At 44.9% G+C, this 22,922-nt stretch overlaps 1 protein-coding gene across 4 annotated transcripts in view; it reads left to right on the top strand.

The window, feature by feature from the left end:
- The window catches only part of WASF1 (WASP family member 1), a 999,902-nt gene extending 977,732 nt beyond the window's left edge, over nt 1-22,170 (top strand). For all 4 annotated transcript variants that reach the window (XM_069607752.1, XM_069607754.1, XM_069607753.1 and 1 more), the window contains one exon: nt 21,129-22,170. In XM_069607752.1, coding sequence (XP_069463853.1) covers nt 21,129-21,286 — 158 coding nt within the window. In that variant the 3' untranslated portion in view covers nt 21,287-22,170. The remainder of the gene's footprint in view (nt 1-21,128) is intronic.
- Nucleotides 22,171-22,922: the final 752 nt, after the last annotated feature.

Below are 22,922 nucleotides of genomic sequence, written 5' to 3'. Positions count from 1 at the left end.
TCTTGCAGCTCACATTTTTGAAGGCTGTAGTTAACACACTTTGCATAATACCTTATATAAGTCAATTTTAATCGTAAATAAAATGGTATACTGGGTATGTGGATAAAAGGAAGATGTATTTGGGAGAGATGCATATTTGGGGAGTGCGAAGAGTTAAGATCAATCTGGAGGCAAGAGAGGATAGACAAAATGATGCGATAGAATAAAATTAGGTTTAATGAGTTACGAATGGAGAGATGACGAAGAAGGCAGGAAGGAGAGATAAGGATGACCGGTCAGACAAGAGATAATCAAATGAAAGAAGTAGAGAAGGGTAGGAGGAAAGATGGTGAGAAGCAAAATGGATGAGTGGCTTAGAGGAAAACGGAAAGGACACAAAGTAAGGCACAGGTAGACACTTTGAAGGAGAAGAGGAACAAGACTGATGGAAGCAGAAAGTGATGAGGGAAGTATAGAGAACAAAAAGGGGGAGCATCAGTGGAATAGTACGAGGTTAGGAAAAGGATTTTGGATTGAATAGAGGGACATATGGAGTGGTGGAGAAACATGGGTACCATCAGGAACCTACTAAATAAGAGACAGTGTAAGAAAAGGAGAGAGGGAACTGTTTGGAGGGAGAGGTGAGACGGTAGACTAATGGGCGAGACAAATAATAGCAAATAAATAGTGGAGAAAAAAATGAATGGTAGATGGATAATATAACAGACCATTGACAGGAAATGGGGAATGGGAAAACGGGAAGGAGGCAAGCAAAGAAGTTTGAATGAGTTTATAATGCAGAGACAAATAAAGAGACTACACTCTTGCATAGATTGGCAGAGTGGATGAAAGACAGAGGGAGTCAAATGGTGAAAGAGATGGCTAGAGAGGGATATAGAGTGGAGGAGAAACTGTTAAGCCATTATTTCATTTATGGGGTGCAACTCCCTTTTTTGCATGCTACCTTTGGTACTCCATATACCTGTGGAGGGGTGCTCGTTGAGCATCCAGTTTTGTACCTGGTGACCACAATCGCCTAGAAAGTGTGTTTTGGAGTAAGATGGTTGCAGCTGTAGGTTTGGGTTTTGGCTACACCATGCAGCCTTTTAAAAATGTTAGTAACAAAATGCCCGCATGTGCTGGCCCTTTAGGTCCTAAGGTCGTCTAAAAGCCCTGCACCACTGCCTTTTCTAAATTAGAAGATGCTTGTGTGCATTTTTGCCAGGTTAGGATTTAGGTGGGCTGGCTAGGCTCCAGTATGCAGCCTGGATGTCAAGCACATGGGTGGGCGCTGTTGGTGGTTTAGGCTAGAGTGCTATTGCTGATTTGTAGCCAGCTAGACCAAATTATTTTTCATTGGTTGTCACTGTATACTAATGACAGAGGTGTTGAGGTACGTCGGGGGTTTCATTGTGGAAGACTGTGTGCTGGCAGACCGGAATGGCATAACCATAGCTGCATTCTATGGTGCATGGATGGGTGGCCGTGCCTGTGGCATGTGTCCACAGAATGTGGTGTAAGGAATACGTACAATGTGGTTGGATGGAATTTGACTGCAGTGCTCTTTTTCTTGGTGCAATGCGGTTGACTGGTCTTGCTATTCGTGGTCTCCTTGGAACGAAAGTCTGAGCAGTGGTAGAGGAGCCTGCAGGAGGGGGTGGGAGAAAAGGAGAGGACGATGGGGGATGAGGGGAGGAAGATAGTTTGTTACGGAGTGCCTCTGTGAAAACTGCCGGCATCCATGAGGTATTGGTGGGTAGGAGTGTTGTTTCTCTGGAGGACGAAAGTTTATTACGTTGTGCCTCTGCGACTGCTGCCGGCATCCATGGGGTATTGATGGGTAGGAGCGTTGTTGTGAATGGGGAGGACGATAGATTGTCACGGTGTGCCGCTGAAAATGCTGCTGGCCTCAGTGCGGTATAGGTGGATAGGAATGTTGTTGTGTTTGGGTCCGCGAGTTTAGCAAGGAGAAGGGTTTCAAGAGGCAGGAGGAAAAAGCCAGGTTTTGAGGGCCTTTCTGATTGCCGGGTGATTTTTTTTATATTGCTAATGTGAAGGGGTAGGGTGTTCCGGATGATCGGCACTTCGACGGAGAATCAGGAACCTTCCAGTCTGGAGGAGTTGTAAAGTGGGACCACAAGGAGAGATGCTGTGTGAGATCCGAGGCTCCTTGAGTGGTGGTAGCGAGTGATTTTGTCTTGAAGGAATTCTGGGCCAGTGTTGTGGATGGCCTGGTGGTTGATGCACGTGGCTTTAAAGGTAGTGCGCCGACCAATAGGAAGCCAATGGAGGACTCTTAGTGTAGGACTGATGTGTTCTCTGGGAGGTAGGTTAATGAACAGGCGGGCTGCAGCATTTTGGATTCTTTGCAATTTACTTAGTTGAAACGCTGGTGCGCCTAGGCAAAGGCTGTTTGCGTAGTCTAAGCGGGAGAGGATGATGGCGATGATGGCAGAGGAACAGTGAGGATAGGTGAGGTAATTGAAGATACGCCCCAGGATCCGTAGACAGAAGAAACAAGTTTTGGATACAGAGTTGATGTGTTGGGAGAGGGATAAGTCCATGTCCAGTGTGCATCCGAGAATTTTCACCGAGGTGGAGGTTGCAGGTGGGGGTCCTTGGGATTGCGACCATGGAATCGGTTGGAGGAGGAGCGTTGTTTTCCTGCAGACTAGGATTTAAGTTTTCCCAGGATTGAGGATGAGGTGGTTGGTTGTCATCCAGCAGTCAATATCTGAGAGGCATGATGACAGATCTGGACAGTTGGAGGCCGATGATTTTGCAATTTTAAGGAACATCTGGGTGTTGTCTGTGTTATTGTAGCAGGTAAGATTGTGGGAGCGGATGAGTGCGGGCAGAGGGTTTAGATAGATGTTGAAGAGCAGGGGGGTTAGGGATGCTCCTTGTGGGACCCCTTTTTGTTACTGGGCGTGAGGTGGAGATGAAAGGGTGGAGGAGCATGATTTGTGAGCGATTAGAGATGAAAGAGGAGATCCAAGGGAGGACAGTCTCTTTGATTCCTAGTGTTTGTAGCCTGTCTAATAGGATGGTGTGATCAATGGTATCAAAGGCAGCAGAGAGGTCAAAAAGGATGAGTACAGCGCAGTCTTCTGCATCAGCTGTTCTTTTTAGGTCTCCCCAGACGGACACTAGGGAGGATTCTGTTCCTCTGAGTGGTCTGAAGCAAGATTGTGCAGAGTCCAGAAGGTTGTTGGCTTCAGTGAAATGGCCAAGCTGCTTGTATGCTGTGCGGTCCATGAATTTGCCCATGAAGCGGGTGTTGGAGATTGTCCTGTAGTTCTGGGGGAGGAGTGGGTAGAGTTTAGGTTTTTTCAAGGAAGGGTTGGATGTAGGAGGTTTTTAGGTCTTCCTAGGGAGTGGTTGAGATTGAGCGTGCAATACTGCTTGCACAGGTTGAGGTTAGGATGTTTTTGAGGAGGGTATGCGGGCAGGGGTCGGGTCCTCAGGGGAGCCTGAAGGACAGCTTTTTGCTAGGAGCGAGAGGAACTCCTGGTGTGAGATGGGAGAGAAAGAGCTCAAGGTTTGTTTCGAAGGGGGGTTTTGATGTGGGTCGGGCTGTGGGTGGGAAGGGTTCGGGGAATGTGTTCTAATTTCGATATGATGGCTGTGTGTCTGTCAATAGCGACATTGTGAAAGTGTACTGATAAGGTGTTGCATAGGGATTGGGCGATGGGTGGGGATGGGAAGGGTTAGAGCAGGCCGGGGAGTTGAATTTCTAAATGATTCTATGAAGGTACTTGCTCGGGTTGTAAGCGTTTTAGATTCTGTACCAATAGAACACTTTCTTGTTTTTTCTGATTTCCAGTCTGTATGCTCTGGTTAGTCTTGCTAGAGCGGTTTTATTCTGGGCCCTAGGGATGGTTCTTCAGGTTTGTTCCAGACGTTGCTTGAGTGCCTTTAGTGATTTGAGGTCCTGATCTCTGAGAGGTCTGTTATGTTGGAGTGAGGGGTGCAAGGGTGCTCAAGAGCCAGAGGATGAAGATTTTGATGGGGGGTGATCCTTCCTGGATAGAAAGTGTAGCGAGAGAGGATGCAGGGACTGGCTAGATCTGGGGTGATAACGGCTTTATTCCATAGCAGAGTGACAGGTGTGGGAGTTGGTGACAGTCGTAGCGTGGCCTTGGGCCACTCTGGTCAGTGGTACAGAGAAGAAAATTGCTGAGTGACCAGTCCATAATAGGAGTTATGGGGGCACTGTAGATATGTTGGTAGTGCTGAAGATTGCATTAAGGGTGTGACCTCCCATGTGGGTGGGTGTGGAGAGGAGATGTTTTGTGTCAGGTTGTGTGCTTCTAGGTTGTCTGTGAGAGTTCGGGTCATAGGGTTTGAGGGTGAGTCAAACCAGATGTTGAAATCCCATATGATGGTAAGTGTTGGACGGAGGTTGAGGTTGGTTGTCAGAGCTACGCAGAACGTGTCAGCAACGTTTTTGTTGTAGCCAAGGGGTATGTAGCTGAGTAGGAAGCTGAACGAGGTGGACGGTGAGAGTTGCAGTTTTACCAGAAGGGATTCATAGTCTGTGGTGTTGGTTGAGGTGTCCTTAATTATTAGTGGGAATTGGTGTTTGTGTAGTATTGCAAGTCCTCCACCCCATCGCAATCTGTTCTGGACATTAAGGTTGTAACGGGTCAATTTATTTTTGGAGACTGACCTGGTGTTGATGAGGCGCAAGAGAGTTAGTGGGGTATCCTTGCTAGTACTGGACGGGTTGGGTTGGGTTGGGGATGGTAGGAGGAGCTTAAGTGAAGGGTGTGGCCTGCGTTTGGGACAAAGGGGGGTGGTGGAGGCATAGTGAAGTGGACGTGGACCAGCTGGGATGGGAGAAGAAGGGAATAGGGCTAGGCCTGTGTTGAGTGTCAGTGGGGAGATCTGGGCCCTAGAAATGTGGTGGCAGGGTTTGGGATCTGGGCTGGAGAACGGGTGCTTGTAAGGGCTTGAGGTGGCCTTGGTCTGGGCCTTTCCTTGACTTTCAGGCAGCCCATGGGGTGTGGGTGAGAGTGGGGAGGGCGGCTATGAAATTTTGGGTTTTGGCCAGGGCTACTCTTGCTGCAGTAAGAGAGGGGAAGCACAAGTTGGCATGGCTATGTTGTTCGGGAGAGGTGCGAGCAGAGGGTGCATGTGAATAGTTAGCGGCGGGGGTGCAGTGGGAGGGGTTCTTTACCTGCGTCGCCAGGCAGTCTGGTATGTTCCAGGGGACAGTGTTTTCTGCTTCCTACGTGGGGGGTATAGCAGGTCACAGATAGGTAGGGTTGGACCGGCGAGAAGGTGGGAAAGGGGAGATGTATACCTTGGGGTTCAGGACGGTAAGCGCGGGCAGTGAGACGAGGTAGAGGGCTGTGACGATGGGCTGTACGTTGGTGGAGGCTGGGTCTCATCAGGCCTACCAGTGTGCCAATGTGCGGCTCGGATTTGTCCTGTGTGTGGTATGGTGTCTACATGTGGGTAGTGTAGGGGAGGCAAGGTATCACAAGTATCACACTGACACAATGGATACAATTTGTAAAACCTTTATTGAAAATGTTGGGGCTGGAGAAACTCCTCCTTTGCCCTATAACTAAGATGGGAGTAGTCTCGACTATCAAACGATAAACAAAATAGTCCTAGTGGAGTCCGTCAAATCAAAATGGCCTATGGTAACAAAACCTAATGCCTACCCACTCTCTTGTACAAAAAGTGTAAAAAGGAAAAAATGTATGTAAAGGAAAATCAGTGTTCATAAGAATAAATGTGGTTGAACCAGCTCTCCTCCCCAAGTTAGACCTCCCGGAGTAAAGCTGTCCCTGTAGGCAGGATGACACACTATAGCTTGGTTTCCAACACTATAAACAGTTCCAAAACGTGGATCGAGGGCAGTCTGGCCTTCCACATTAAAGTCTCTTTTCTTGACTTCCAAAATAATATTTCAACACAAAGTTCACAAAGGTTACCCTCTGTCGGGCTCAGCCCTCTCACGACAAAGTTCAACACAAACTTGCAAGGGGCTCCCTTCCCCAAGGTTATTATACTTCTGGTCTCCCTCAGTCTGGCTCGGACCAGTTTTGGATGTCGAAGACTTTCGAATGGCAGTGGCTTTCTTTACAGACCACCGCAGGACCACTTTGACTCAAAGCACACGTTTACTGTTGCTTACTTCACTTTTGCTGTTGATTTGCTTTATTGCTTCAAACAATGTACCTTTCACAGAGACTTTCGAGTGGGCTGCTTCCTTTCGCCGGACCACTCAGTTACTTAGTATCGCTGTTCTCACAGCTGCCCTTACTTCAAGGTTCATTCACAGGTCTGCCTTTTTTTGTGCGTCGTCCACATGCATTCAGCCTTCACTTGCGATATAATGTTGCTACTTCATTTGCTTTTACATGCACCAGTCTCAGGTCACTTGCCAATTTACTAGCTGTGTGCGTCTCTTTCGTGGTTTTGCTATTTCCAATTCTTGAGTCAAGGTTAGTACCAGAGGCTTTGCCTCGCCTCCCCAGCTCTGCCGTTCACCCCGGAGGGTTGCTGGCATCCTTGAAATACAATGCAGTCTTCACTTGTGGGATCTGGCCTTCTCCATGTGTCTTTCACAGCCAGTCGGAGGCAACGACCTCCAGTAGGGAACTCTTGGGGTTTTCAACCCACTGCTCTCATCCCTTGGTCCATTGCTCTGCTCCAGTAGGTGTGCCTTTGTCCCGGAGGTTCTGCTCGCACTCTTGTTCTGCCTTTCTCAGAGTGTGTCTTTAGGTGTTGCCTTTTATCCATGTGAGGAGAGCTAATTGGTATTAGGTGTATGCACTTAGAGTAAAGTGCCAGACTTTGCCTGACACAGTTAGCCGGACATGTCCAGTACGATGTGAGAGAGTTAGTCTGGCTACTCTGTCACTCTTCTCCTCGGCCCAGTGTTTGTGTAAAAAGGGTGAAGGAGGGTTGGGACTTTGGAAAATCCTTAAAAATAGGATGGGCCAGATAAACAAGACAGGGGGGGGGATACTGCATCTCCCCATCAGTTACCTCACCCCTACTCTTCGAAGACCCCTTGCCCAGGTGATCCTCCCGCACTGGTCCACCCCCAGGGTTGCCCTGGCCAACTAAGAGGGAGATCCCCAGGGACCAGCGGGTGAGACAACCTCTGGTTTCTCACATACCCTTCCCCTATGCGATGTAGCTGCATCTGTTTCACAGGAAAACCGGGAAAGGAAATAGACGTTCCACTGTTATTTACCTTTTTGGTGATCCACAGTGAAACAGTAGGGTTGCAGGTCTAAGAACCATTGCATCTCTCAAAGGTTAGAGTCCTTCCGTTGACTTACCTATACTAAAGGTGAGTGGTCGATGACGAGCGTGAGCTTTCTCCCCAGAAGCTAGTATCTTAGATGGAAAATTGCCCATTTGATGGCAAGGGCCTCTAATTCCAACAGAGTAGTTCTTCTCACGTGGGAAGAGTTTACGACTAGTGAATAAACCTGTTAGAGAGGCATCCGTTGTAACACAAATTCTTTTGAAAAGTCTACTACTTTTCAAATTGGGTTCTGGCACAAGGTTTGTTTTAGGTTGTTGCAACATGCATCATCCTCATCAGTCCAATGAATCTTCTAGGGTTCGGCATTACTTAGTTTGTCTGATAATCTCGCTGTTCTAGCTAAACAATTTGGAATAAACCTACGGTAATAACCAATCATTCCTAGGAATATCCTGAGGTCTCTCTTGGTCTTGGATGTGGGGGCATCTAGGACTGCTTTCACTATTTCTTGCTGGGGCTGGACACTTCCATTTCCTCCAAAGAAGCCTAGGTATTTCACAGCCAGTTAAGCCGGCCTCTCTGAGGGTTCTCATAATAGTAGAAAGATGAAAAAGATGGTGTTAGCAAGTTTTACTGTAAATGACTATGCCGTCAATATAGGACCCACAGAAATCGGAGTACAGCTCTAATATCCTGTCCAAGAGTCGTTGGAAAGTGGCTGGGACACCATGCAGGCTAAAAGGGAGGACTTTGTACTGGAATAGTCCTATGCGTGTTGAGGAAGCAGTCTTTTCCTTATCGGGTCAATTTACTGGGACCTGCCAATATCTCTTGGCTAAATCTAGGGTTCATAGGAATGTGGCATTTCCAAGTTTATCTATTAACTCATCGATGCGTCACATAGGTTTGGCCTTGAAGGCGGAGATGGCATTAACCTGCCTGAAATCTATGCAAAACCTCCAAGAATGATCGGGTTTAGTTACAAACCCACTAGGGGCAGGACCATGGACTCGAAGAGGGCTCAATAATGTTTGCCTTCATCATTTTTTCCACTTCCTTGACCACCATTTGTTTTTGTGCTTCTGGGAGTCTCTATGGTTTCAAATGGACCACTTTTCCCTTTGGAGTTTTTATGTAATGATAAGCACCATGTTCTCTCCCTGGTTTCTCTCAGAATACATCAGGGAATGCCATAATAAGGTCGTTCAAATCTTCTTGGTTCTGTTTAGATATTTCTTGGGGAATAAGTTCCTATCTCCTCGGGTACCAAACAAGACAATATCGAGTAGGTGGTGGTGGAACAATTTTCTTTCCACTCCTTTAGGGGATTTACGCTGGGCTATTTTATAGGTACAGATTCCCGTTTGTTCTAGCACCTCATATGGCCCATGCCACTTTTAGACAAGTTTATTTTCAGAAGTAGGTAAATGTACTACTGCCTGATGTCCTACTGAACAAGATCTTAAATTCACCTTTTTGTCATAGGTGGAATTCTGTTGGGCTTGAACTTTCTTCATGTGAGTGTGGACTAGACTCTGTACGAGTTTCATGTGCTCTCGCAATCGGGTAGCTGTCTGTGAGAGGGGAATAGGTGCCTCTTCTCTCTTTTCCCAGGTCTCCCGTAACATGTCTAAGACATCTCTTGGTTCTCTACCGTAAAGTAACTCAAAAGGAGAGAATCAGGTGAACGCCTGAGGGGTCTTTATTACTGCAATCCTGTCAATGTCTACTACAGCCCAAACAAGCTTAAAAATAATATATCCGTGTAGTCTATTTCTTAACAAAATTTTAAAAATCACAAATTATGCAGTTTCCAATCCATCTGAAGTGTTGTTTATACAGATGCATCATTGCCATAGAGACTCAATTGAAAACATACTAAAAACACTACAAAGCTTCCCTATAAAAATAGTGTTGTGGGCACTTGAAACCGGGCTTTCCAATAAAAGACGTCTACTAGTTTCCACTATCCCAGGAGTTCCACAGAACCTGCAGGCAGAATCGACCAACTGCATTGTTCCACGCCTCAGCAGTAATTCCTTCGATAGCAGCAGGTTCCATCTTAATTTAAGGAGTAATTTACAGAGGAAATTATTAGGTAACATAGGAATTTATTAGGAATAAAATATGCAACATAGTCCCTCTTTTCTTAAGTTCCATCGACAAGTCATGCAAGGAGGGGTAGTCATGGACTCTCTCTAAAGTCTTTGTACCGATCCTTGCCGAAAAGGGCCTTTTTAACTTTGTCCGGATTACCTAACAATGTATCCCTATACAAAGCAAGGTCCCTCAAAATTGCACTCATTGGCCAACACAACCAAAGCATCCGAATGCCTGCCCATTGAAACATTCAGTAGCAGTTGTGCCCCCAGCGCTTCATACATTGAGTCAACAATGGGATGTATTATTTTAGTAAACAAAGACAATTTTTCCAATTCACCTGAGCCCTTAGTGAGGTTAGTCCCACCTCATATTGGGTAACAGCCACTGGTATAGCATTGGGAACTTTCAATCATCGCCTCTACACCAGCGCCTCAATTGTTTTGAGGTGTACCAGGACTGACTCACTTAAGCATCCAGCACCATAAACCAGTTTAGGTATTATCTTGCCCTCATAAATTTGAATTGCAGGCTTTATTGAAAATCGCCCAAACTTGCCTTCCAGTTGAACAGAAATGGCAATAGCTTTTGATTTCATGGACCCCTCACCCCCAAACTCTTCCCACGGGAAGGCTGAGCGAAAATATGGAAACCTGAATAAAGCATATCATTCCAGAAGTCAAGCCTGGAATTGCCCAAGGACCACACCAATTTTCTGCATCTCCTTTCTCTCACAAATTGCGACATTTTTTCTCAGAGGTATTGATCTTTAACACATTCTTTAACGCATATTCCACAAACCTATTGATACACCTTTGAAGACAGATCTTAGTAGCATTGAACAAAAGGAAATCATCTGCATAAGCTCGCCACAGAACCTTCATGCCACCTATTTTCGGGGTACGACGGCAAACTGGTCCAGATGATCCCCCAATGTCAGACACGTAGAGACTGAAGAGGCAGGGGGCCAATACGCATCCCTGCCGCACACCCCTACTTAGGTTGATTCTATGTGAAAGGTCTCCCTCTTTATTTCATTTAAGTTTGGTGGCAGAGTTGGTGTGTAAACCTATCGTCAATTTTAGGAGGCCCCCAACAGACCCCACTTCTCTAATTTGGCCCATAGGCTATTGTGGTCAACACTGTCATATAAATGGTCCCCTCAGATTTTCCCCATGCTTGATCTTGAAGTAAGCGTAGAATCATACCATTTAAAGATGTTACATGACCTTTTCTAAAGCCAGTTTGTAATTTAGATAACCGATGTGTAGATGCTACCCATTTTTCCAAATGTCAAAGAACTAGTGATGAAAATAGCGTACAATCGGCATCAATCAGTGAAATTGGTCTATAATTATTTGGTTCATTTCTCGGGCCGCACTTGTAAATAGGGACTATGAACGCCAATTCCCATGAAGACTGAAACACACCTGAGCTAACGATACCCGTGAAACAGACAGTCAAGATCTTCCCCCACGTGTAAGAGTCTGATTTAAAAATACAGTTTGTCAGGCCATTTGGGCCCATGGCTCTTGAGTTACTACATGTCTTGATCAGGGACAAAATTGATTCAAGCTCGATCTGCAAAATCCATTCATCGTTCAAAAATGCCCTCTGTAAGGAACTTGTGGTGGCAACAGTAAAGACAGACAAAAGTGATCACAGTTCAAGGGTGTTTATTAAACTGTGTAATGGGTGAGAAAAACACCTAAGAACCTAAATCTAAGATGGGACCAAGCTATGACCATCAAAAAATAATAAGGCAGTCCTAGTGGCATCTTGTCAAATAAAAGGGCCTATGCTAAAAAAAACTTGTTGCCAATCCTTATTGCTAATTTACAAAAATGGTGTGGGATAATGTTCTGAAGAAAAGAAAGAAGTGGTCATCAAACGATAAGTCGGGATAGTATGGTTGTGTCTACCTTCCCCACGTTTTTAACACAGAACAAGGCAGGATCTTTGAGCATAGCACACTCGTGGGCCTCGCCAGCACGAGATGACAGTTCCTTTCCGTAATAGGCCAACTCTCTTTCCTGCAAAAGTTTCTTGCCTTGGAAGGCGGCTGTACCAAAATAACTAACAAACAAAAGTTCCTTTCGTAATCTTTCACGTTGGGCGAGCTCCTCGCCCCTTGGATCTCCCTCTGCTGGGCTCTGATCCTTCTTGTTACGTTAGGCTCTCTCAATCGGGTTCACTATGGCCTTTCACTGAAAAACGTATCATTCAACTGTCTCAATGACCTCTTAACCAATTATCCATTGTGGACATCCCTCAGCCGGATCACACTTGTCATCACAATGTTCTCGGGTATATTACTGTTTATCCCAATTCGCAAGCATCCCTCTGTCGGGTTCACCTCTGCCAGTTTCACAGTTCGATCCATTTTCCTCAATGTGTCAAAGACTTTAGAGTGTACAAGGGTTTTGCTCAACCCTCGTAAGGACCACTTTGACACTTGACACAGGCCTCTTCTAAGGCCTCCTGGCTCTTGTAGTTCCAACAAAACAACATAACCGAGAAAGGCTTCAGTCAGAGTTCTTTGAATGAGCGCCTCTGTGATGCCAGCCCACTCTGCTTGTGAACCTTTTCCTGGGGTATCTTTAAAGCTCAATTACACAAGTTCTTTGTTCAACAAGGTTGCCGCCTGCAGCCTTGGGCCCAGCACAGTTTGGTTTTACTATCTGTCTTCTCCGACTCACCGGCTGTGCTGAACAATTGGAGTTTCTTGTCTCGGGAGTCAAGGACGGCACCCCGGTGGCAAGCACTTCTCCCCGCTGTGGTTATCAGCACGGGAGGACCCAGTGTGCCATTGACTCCTGTCACCACACGCCAGCTGGACTTCCCGGTCTTATGGTTTCCCTTTCAGAGTATTTGTGGTTCTGAGTTGAAAAGGGCAATTCCCTTCTCGTTGTACCTCCAGGTCTCTCCACCTTTCTCCTCTGTTTGTACTGCCGGTCCAGCATAGCTGCTTGCTTGTGCGTTCGGCCTTGCTCAAAGTGTGCTTTCGTGCTCCACCTTTTATCCCTGTGGTGAAGTTATTGTCAATTGCTTTACTTTGCCTGACCCTTGTGTTGGGACATGTCAGGTAAACAGCTCAGGTGTTAGCCTGTAGTCTGTCACAGTGTAGGAAAGTGTTTGTGTTGAAAAAGGGGGGGGGGGGTAGTATTTCTGAATATCCTACAGGGTAGGATTTGGAAAAGGTGTTATAGAAAGGGGGTACCGCGTCTCACCCATCGAAGTCCCACTTCCACTCCCAGAAGACCCCCTCCCCCATCCAGGTGATCCTACCGCACTGGTCCACCCCCTGGAACTGGATCCAATAACGATGGCCATGTCATGGCCACCTGGATGACCGATAGCTGGGGACTAGAGGGTGAAACACCTTCAGGTTTCTCACACCACCTTCAAAACAGACAAATTCCATTCCCTCCCCGCCACATTACCATACAGATCCCCAAAAAATGAAGCCCATTCCTGTTCAGACACAGCATTTAACTGATTTAGAGAAAGCCTGACATTGTTGTCTCAGGAGGATAGCTCAGGGGCAACATGCTCGCCTTGGAAGCAAGACAACATGGAGCAACCTGGGTTTTATTAATAGCCTATCATATCATCTCATATCGAGTGTTTTTACCAGTTGCCAGAAAGCTCTCGAGTTCTTCTCAATAAGAACGCCCAACATAACTTCTGCCTGACGACTCTTACAATCATTTTTATAAGTTTGCTTTATCTTTTTAATTTTAGAAACAGAATCACCGAAATCCATAGTCATTCTCTTAACCAAACGTATCTCCCTTCTAATATGTTTTTCCCCGTGCCAATTCATCATCAAATACATGTATAAAACGCTGAGTAGCTTTCACAGGGTACAACGCTCTTTTATAGGAAGCCTCACCCTGGAACTTATTCAAGATCCAATCAAACTCTTGTGTGCAAAAAAACTCAATTTTCCAGTTGAGGCAAGTTTCCCTCCAGATACATACAAGATACTAATTTAGGTCTTGGATGTTCTTAGCAGACCACCCTAACCAATGTCCTCTTGCATTTCTTGTCAGATTGCATGGTCCGCCTCTTGAAATAAAAGCCTTTTTAATGTTGAACTCTGCCATGAGTTTACTATGGTCACTAGACCCATTATCAACAATTTGGAAATCACACACATTCCCTGCAATTCGTAATCTGTGTAGATATAGTCAAGGGTGGACTTACTCGGCCCTTCCCCCCCACCGAGCCATGTACTTATTTTAGAGACGTCACCTGCACATATGTCAGTCAGAACAAAGTCCCAATGCACCCAACCGAAATTCCACTTCCTACTTGCAGAAGCCTTTATATAAAAACATGTTTTGTCCCATTATTAGATCCCACGGCTCCTATTCACTTTCAGCCACAAGGAAGTTTGCTTTTAAATCTCCGTCCAGAACTACGTTCCCTGCCAAGTCTGAATGCAGACTGAAATTTGGCCCAAAAACTCGTCCAAAACAGCTATCCCCTAGTGCCGGTATACATTAATCAGCCGGAGATCACATTCCAGCTCATTATTACAAAGAACGACCACAATGGCACCAAAGGGCAGGGGTAAAGATTCAACCACCTTAAAATCGAGCGTTGATTGAGGTGATCAGGCCCCCCTGAAGGACACCCACCCAAGGCTCGGCATGGCGGCTTGAACAACAACAAAAAACTGAACCCCATCAAGAGTCAGAGTACTTGTTATTAGGTCTCCTGTAACATAATGCAATCAGCATTGTACATTTGCTGCAACTGGGTATTTCCCCTTGAATTCTAATGAATGAATTTGAAAGGGTCTGCTGTCAAATCATCAGGACACACCAGTTTGCCCTCTACGTCAACTTCCGTTATTGAGATATGAAGCAAACCTTCATCATGCAACTTGCTTACCCCACATAGCAGAAGTGACCGTAGTCCAATTGATGCTATTTGCTTGTATGTTCTGTGCAATTATTAACAGACCTGGGGCACCGACCCAAACAATCCACTGTGATTCTAAAATTGATGCAGCATTAGTTTCCCTGGCTTGAGGACCCTTTATGTCCTCCAACAGAGAAATGTCAAAGCCAAGGGAATTTCATTTTGCCTTTTCAGACAGCACCAAGTCAAAAATCATCCTTCAACCAAAATGTAGGATACATCTGTCAACCGTATGACGGTGAAGAAACTGAACTCTAAGTCAAATGAAGACAGCAAGCTTAAAGGGGGAATTGCCAAAAAGATTGTCAAAACATTTCCACGATTGAGACAAATGGGAGAGTTCTCGTCCAAAAGGCTCCTCAACCAAAGCCTATATGTGTCACTCATTCTCGCAGTCGCCTTCTTCAACACACTTCTCTCAGCACAGTGTTGGACAGTTGTCTGATTTTCATGTGTGGGCGGCACCCCTAAAATCATTATTCCTAGCACTTCTCAAGATACTTTGAGTGCAACTACACTTTGGATCTTGAATAATACCAGGTTGACCGAGATCAGTGGGACCTCCCCTTGCACATAAATCCAGGGTAGTCTGTTTTACAATTTTACTCGTGTAAAAATCACTGTGCCAGGATTGCTCATTAGTGAAATATTTTTGAACGTAAAATGCCGGTAATAGCCTTTCTACCCCCTACCAATTGCAGGAGGCAACGCAGTTGATATGCTTGTGCTCACGTCACCACCGAAGGGGTTAGAGGGGTACTTGTGCACTCAACCAACCCCTACTCCTTGCGTGACCCGATTATGTAACGTGAAACCCAATCTAAAAACAGACAACTCGCTCATTATTATCTCGTTGGCTCTAACTTGTGACCCTCAATTGCAGGCCTGACCGGGTTCAAAGCCCCCAATGGGGTCCAAGCTCATCCCATGGGTAAACAAAGGGGCTTCAAGCTCAGCACCTCAAGGCTCCAAATCTACTGATGACAACACTGTGACACAACTCGGAGCTCCCCTGGCTGAAAGCAGACCCGGCACAACATGTCTTACTGCACACAAGCATCCACATGCTTTGGCTGACAGCACTGACGACATGCTAATCCTACATGGGCCTTTTGTGACCAAGAAAAAAAAGTCCTTGTCACTTGTACAGACAACCTCATAGCAACTCTGATCAGTTCTCATCTTGGAGCTTTATCACCCCCGAGTCAGTTTCCATTTGTATTCCAATCTCAACCAAAACACGAGGAGCTAACCCCATAACCCCAAGGCAAACAGCCAAATCCGACCTTTCAAGATGTAATAGCCCTGCCTCACAGCCATTAGACTCAGACAGGTTCAGGCTACCCTGTGGTTGAGGGTTTCCAACATCCGCCTCTTCTATTGCTTCTAAATGCGGCACAATTCTCCTCTTCTTTACACATTTCGCCCTCTACATAGATCTAACAATAGAGTGATTACACTCTTGATGAGGTATTCCTCTTTTTTTGTGGCTTTTGATTTTTATTTATTTTAAGATTAGGACTTGGTTTCATCACATTTAGGGGGCCACACCACACCTGACCCAAACAGACACCATGGGGAAGCCCCGCTTTTCCGTGATCATCCAAATCAATAAGATCTCCATGTTCACAGACATTTGAGGTCAAAGAACATGGCGACAGGGTGAAATAATCTTCATTTTGCATAGCAGGAATAACATCAATAGTTTATACACTTTGATCAAAAGTGGCAGCATGCTCAGTCTCTGCAGTAGGAGCTAGGTCAGCACCCATTGTCAAGGCCTCTTTGACAACCCCACCTCTTGACAATCCAAACACCTGAGCTCCCAGGTCTTCCACTTTGACATTTATATCTGACAAGATCATAGCATGTGCTTTGACGTCTGCCCAAATATTGTCGTACAGAGTTACAAATGAGCTGGGTACAACATTAAGAGCAGAAACAGTGGGATGTGTGAAACAGATTCTCTCCTCCACCTCCCTGAGCGTAGGATGAGCATCAGACATTTCCCAATCATTATATGCAGGTATGCCGGATGAAACTGGAGCCAAGAGAGAATTTGGAGTACGGCCCCTTGTTCCTAATTTTGTATTGTTCATGATTATATTTTTCAGCTCAGTAGGGGAACCCAAAAAGGGAGGTATCACAGGTCTGCTGAACAACACTATTCGCAAGCAAGCCACCAAAAAGGGACTATGATGTTTATCATTGACAACAGGTTGTTTAGCCTGGGATGGATTTATCACCCCAATCGAGGGACCCAAAAGGGAGAGATCCCGGATCTGCTGAATACCACCAATCGGATTTGGGCCACTGTGGTTCAGAGGTCTTACACCCCACCTGTGCAAGCAAGACGCTCAGATACACATCACTAGGGGATCTCTCATTGTCCTCCGGGACTATTACCATATAATCAACATACTCTATCATGCTCAGCTCATTAACAATCATGACATCAGGACCCCCTCCATTATTATTGGAATTAGGCCCCACTTTCTCCACAGTAAGGGAGTCATCCATAATAAGAGTTGTTCGATTTGACTCTTTCGCCAGGTTTCTGATTCCTCTCCCCCGGCTTTTCTGACTTGTCAGGGATTTCTCCTGACCTCCCCTTCACTAAGTCCTACTGTCACAAGTCAGACTCCTCCTCCTGGCTTTCTCCAATGTCATCCTCTCCAGTCCACTGTGGTTCAGTTCACCCCCACTGAACTCATACTCACAACAGCCACCTCAACTAGTGCGTTCCCCTCCTAGCCTGCAGATGCCAAAGTCTTGGTCTCAAGATTTCCATCAACAATTCCTCGTACCAGGTGGGGTCTTCCTCCTCTCTGAGTTGTAGCACTCGGATCTTCCAGCTCTTACTGGTAAGCAGTTCTCCAAGGCTTCCTTGTGTCAGGCAGCAGTCTCTCTTCTGAGCACGGAGCAGGATTGGGTACATCTACCTCATTTGGGTTCAAAACATCAAGACTGCATGCAGCCTTTTGTAAACCCACACGGCTGCAGGCTTTCTTGTAAGCCAGCTCCTGGTTGTCTCTTTGCCCACTCTTCTAGATTACCCAGTTCTGATTGGTCTGGTATTAGTGGCTTTTTAATGTTTTTAATGGTATCTCTTTTTGAATATTTATTTTTTCTTTGCCATTGGTTGTTTGGGTAAGGACCAACTGAGCCTGCAGGTGTTATTTTGCTACCGCTGGGTGAGGCTTTAAAAAGGCTTCTGATCTTAGTGGTCTTCGTTCTCGGAACCACTTGTGAGGTCACTGAGCCGCTGGCACTTGAGCCTCTCGTCCAGTTTAATGTTAATAATTCTGGCTTTGGTCAAGAACCACCAGCTCCATGATCCACAATGTTGCAAGTCCACAGTCCTAGCCGGAACTTGTAGTTTTCTCCAAAATGCCCCGAGTTTGATTGAATTGTTAGACGGTTACCGAGTCTCATGGGAAGACCAGGACACAGGGAATCCTGCTCCTTCCACCCTCTGGGGCCCATACCGGACAGCGGCTGGACCTCCCAGTTCCCTTTTACTCGTTTTACCCATATAGATGTGGAGTGCATCTGACGCTCCGCTTTACAGGTGATGTACCTGTTCTGTATACATAAGGAACGTTTTAATGCTCCCTGTGTGAGTGAATCTTGCACTGCTCCTGCCTGTTCTCGCCATGTTGTATGTGAGATTGACATGTACTGTGGCCCCCTGTAACCTACCTGCTTTATGTGCAATGAGAAACACACTGCGCTTGAACATTATTTTTTACATCTACGAATATAGCGTCACTTAATTCCTGTGTTCAATGCTGGCAGGCATGGCTGCGGCCCCAAACTCTACTTGCATCCCTGTGCCAGCCAGATCCCTCCACGGGTGGAACATTCTGCACAGAGATGTACTCTTCTGAAAAGCTTGGTCTCGCTCTGTTCAGAAACAAAAGCATAAGATACAGGAAAGGCGGCAGAGAACCTCAATCCACTTTTGAGATGTGCGAGATGTAGAGAACATAATAAGCCTACAGGGTTTGCCTTTACCAAATCAACAGCCTATTTGCAATATATGAAGCTCTAACCCCCTCACCAATGAAAGATAGACAGTTTATTTCTGAGGTTTTCCAGTGAGTGATCACAGTGATGCCAGAAGGTCTATCAAAGGAAACTCCCAAGTGGACAAATCGACTGTCTTCTGGATTGCTGTAGCTATTGCCTGTGTATAGAGTATGTAGGCTAGCTGCTGTGCCACCCAGGTGGGTTTAAGCTGCGGCTACCAACTGCAGTCTGAAGGCACTGTCCCCTGCTACTGGCGCTTGTTCCAAACTAAGATACTGCCTTTGTTGTTGGACTAATAAGGAATGCCTTTGGTCTAGACATAAAAGTGCATCTTGACATGCATTTGTGCCAATAGCTTGGGGGTTGCAAAGCACATACTCGGCCTCAGAAAGATGACACACCGCATCGGGCATGGAGTAGCAAACTGCAGGCCCTAGGCATAACGTTGATGCCCTAAACCCCTGCACATGCTGAGCATGGAACACAAGTAACCAGATTGAGCTGCAGTCACCATCTTAAGAACTGGAATACAAACATTGATGTACTGTAGCACATAGCATTAATTATGTCAAAACAACTCTTGAGCGGCCACACATCCAGATCGAACATTCTGGCATACTTTGGGGATGTTTCAGGAAGACTTTATATGTTTATTTAACCTACTTTTAAATAAACCTACAACCCAGACCAAGTATTTAGTATTTATTAAATGCTTCAGTAACTAAATATGATAATTTATTAAATACTGATGCAGTCATTTCACACAAGACTAGCAGAGCTCTAGCAGACAAACTCAAAACGCAAGATGGCTATGCTATTTAACACATAATGCAGTTATCGTTCTCCATTAAGGGATCAGTAATGGGCCATGCAGTGCTAACTGCCCATGATTACTTCTGACATTGTATTCTTCTTTGGACATAATGCAGTCAGACCTTCTAGTGCTATATGGGCAAATGGAAATCATGGCATGTGGCCATGCGGTGTTAACGGAGTATAATAGACGGTTGCCATGCTGTGTGAGTAGAGCCTACTATATGACAACAGTGTTCTACTTCCTGGGCCTTCTTGACCATTGCATCACTGGATGTATTCTAATCTGAGTGTAATGAAATCTGGCCATGATGTGCAAACTTGGCAGTGACACTGACAACTGCTAATCAATTAATATATAGATAGATTATATGTTTTTATTTCCGCATATCTCATGCATACAATTCCATGAGTAGCCTCTGAGTGCACAGGCCAAATGACAGTATGAGATAGAATAGGAGTTTGTTAGCGGTGAGAAAGACAGTTCCTTCCTGAAGTGAAGGTGGCATAGTTCCAGTTGGAGGGAGATCGGGAGGGATTTTAAGATACCATTGGAAATGTTAATAAGCATAAGGGGATATACTAATGAAAATTTGGCTAAATCACTATTTGAACAATTGAAATGTACATTTTGGCCATCCTGCTTTTCTGGGGTACAGGAGATCCTGTAATGCAAGCAGCAAAGGACTGCTAGTGCTAGGGAGACTTGTTTCTTGCCGGCGTGGCAAATAGTAATAGTATTGATGCAGTGTCCTGGGCATGTTGTCATTTTCCCGATTGGAAGCCGCAACTGAGACTTTTACTTGAGTTGAGTAGTGGGTTACAAGGGTGTTCATCGCTGTGACTTTGTACGCAAATAAGTGGCTTAATGAGAAATAACCGTGATGTGCTAACTGTGCATATCTGGGAATAGTAAGCTGGGAATGTGATGGCAAAACATGGTTTAGAGGGTGAGTACCTTGCACTTGCGATCAGTGACTGAAGAATGGCAAGAGTGTGAGTACCTTAGCATTTGATACATTAGCCCGACATGCCTTCAGTGAGTAGGCTTTTGATGGGAACACCTTTCTGTGCATTTCATGAAAAGCCTGACAAGGACGTGAGTGCCAGGTATTTTAGTTCTATGTCATTTATTTATTCATAATAACGTCTATATGATAGGAATACCGGAGCATACTGTGGTACAACCGGACACATGTCAGTGGTGGTCTGTGCAGCACACAGCTGCCATTGGTATCACTTTGTAGCCTATTTTAGCTTGAAAGAGCAGTTGCTGCTCAGCTCCTGTATCTGACGATCAGTGTGTGGTATCTGGATGCATGGAGCCTTGGATGCGGATTGCCTATAGGCTGTGACTTGTAGATTTGAGGAGGTGTCCCAGTGTCTACGAACTGGCACCGCGTGCTTGGTGCTGCAGCTAGTTTGCTCTAAGGTAGACTGTGAGGTGAATAGTGTGTGCAGTCGTTTGTGCAATGCGGGCCAACTGAGCGCAAGTGTGAGGTTTGGGGTTATCTACACCTAGTATATATATCTATGTGAAAAGGCTGATGCCAGAGATGTGCTTGCACATGACCCTCCATACTAGTGCTGTGCATTACAAGCATTGTGGTGGACGGTGCAACACCCGCAGAGTTAGAATTCATTGCAGTTGCCAGGTGTTAACTTACAGAATATTTAATGTTGAAGCCAGATGGAGATAGGCGCATGTGGTATAGAGCAGTTTCTGCACATGGGTGTGTATTTGGACATACAGCGTAATAGCTGGAAAATGGTGTGACCAACTTGCTACATGACAGCAATGTCTGGCAAAATGCCTATACAACATCTGTACAAACTGTTAAATATGTGTTTTGGATGTAATGCCATATATATGAATTATGATGTGTTCTTTCCTTTTAAGAACACATCTTTACAGTAAATAGTATTGGTTAGTTCTAACTCTGAATAGAACAAAGAAAGAGGAATGTCAGAATTGATTGAAGTAAACTTGGTGTTTCTTTTGTCAGGCAAATAATATTTCTGACTTGTGTTTCAGGCATTCAGCTTCGCAAGGTAGAGGAGCAGCGTGAGCAAGAAGCGAAACACGAGCGCATTGAGAATGACGTGGCTACCATCCTGTCCCGCCGCATTGCTGTGGAGTACAGCGATTCTGAAGACGATTCAGAGTTTGATGAGGTGGACTGGCTGGAGTAATGTGAATCCATGGGTGTACAGTGCAGAACTTGCTGATGTCTCTTGTAGTACTTGTTTGAAGCTGTTTGGCCATGTTTTAGTGTGTTGTATTTTTAACTGATGCACTACATAAATAATACACATTTTTTCTACTTTTATGTTTACAAGAAAGTATCTCACCGTCAAAACTAAACCTACCGGCGGTGTTTTTTCTTGCACATCTTTGGGAGAACATACTTTTTGTTCAAATAGACCACTAAGTATTAAGCATGGGAAATTGTTGGTAGAGTAGCAAGACCTTTTTATGTTTGTTTTTAAACATATCTTCCATGTGCACTTTGATTTTTAGGTTAATGAAGGCAACTGAGATTGAAATTCCTAGGGCAGCTTTCTGTACTTATTTGAAGTCATTCCGTTTTTGATAATGTTTTTGGTACTATTGAACCTGGCAATCAGATAACACTGCCCCAGTTTAAATATGTACACCAAGTGAGTGTATATGGGGTGACATTCATAACTTCTGAATGCATGTGCACATATCCGCTCACACCCACTTCCCCTGTTCTGCTCATGGATGAGCGTGCTATATACTTGTCAGCTTCCATTGCACATACATAAACAAGTTCTGGATTTTACTCCAATTTCTCAGTGATTATTGATTGCTCTGATAAGGGGGAAATAACTTGTTTTAATTGTTTTTTTACTTTTCTTTAAATAATAATTACGGCCTTATTTTAATGTTGTTTTTCTTCCAAGTACATATTGTGCAGTACTACTTTGCCTGCAGTACAATAGTTGAAAATAATTGACATCCATGTTGAAACTTCTAACTTTAACAAGCTGTGTAACTTATACAACTGTTCGAAATAACAGTTTGGTTTAATAAATACTTGCTTTTAAATGTGCCCAGTTGTTGCTTTTTCTATGTAGCGAGCTGCCCATGCTATTAGTCTAGCTTAATCCTATAAAATGCGAATTGTGTATAAAATATAAACACATGATTAATGCCTGAGATTTGTATTGGTTAAGGTGACATGTTCAGTTCATGGGTCACACCAGCAGAATAAGCACAGTCTTGTTGGTGTATTCACCATGATCTAGGTTAAATTGAGTATTACACCTACTTTTATACTGAAATGTAGGTTTTTGGCACATCTACTGATCATGCTTCTGGTAACCTGTTTTTTCTTATTATACTTTCACAAGTTCTGTACTTTCCTTACATCATATTTAACGTGTCTTAATTTGTCTTTCTCTTCTTCACAGATCTGTGTTTTTATTACTCTCATTAAGGCTTACAGCCCATATGTATGCGTTTTAAATGCCCTTAAAACCTGTGACAAGAGTTAAGCAGGTTATATGACAGTTAGGAGAGTTTAAAAGTGGATATTGCCCTGCCTGTGACCCTGTTAGTTTCTGCAGAAAAACAATCCTGAAAGATAGCCACCAACGTAACCATTGCAGAAAGCACCGGTTTCAGTGAACCCTATTTCGACCCCATCATCAAGCACAATTGGTGATCAAAAGAGTGGGCAGGCAGCCAGCCAGTAAAGGGGCACCAAAATCGAGCAGAAAGTGCAATGTAAAAGGTGGGTGTGGCGTGGAGGAGACTTACACTTCACACTCATGAACACACAGTGGGCATCAAGGTAGTGAA

This window comes from Ambystoma mexicanum, chromosome 4q (assembly GCF_040938575.1).
Source record: "Ambystoma mexicanum isolate Mex_15411 chromosome 4q, UKY_AmexF1_1, whole genome shotgun sequence".
NCBI classification, from domain to species: Eukaryota; Metazoa; Chordata; class Amphibia; order Caudata; family Ambystomatidae; genus Ambystoma; species Ambystoma mexicanum.
Note: the sequence above shows the minus strand (reverse complement) of the source record. Positions and strands in the feature narration are given on the sequence as shown.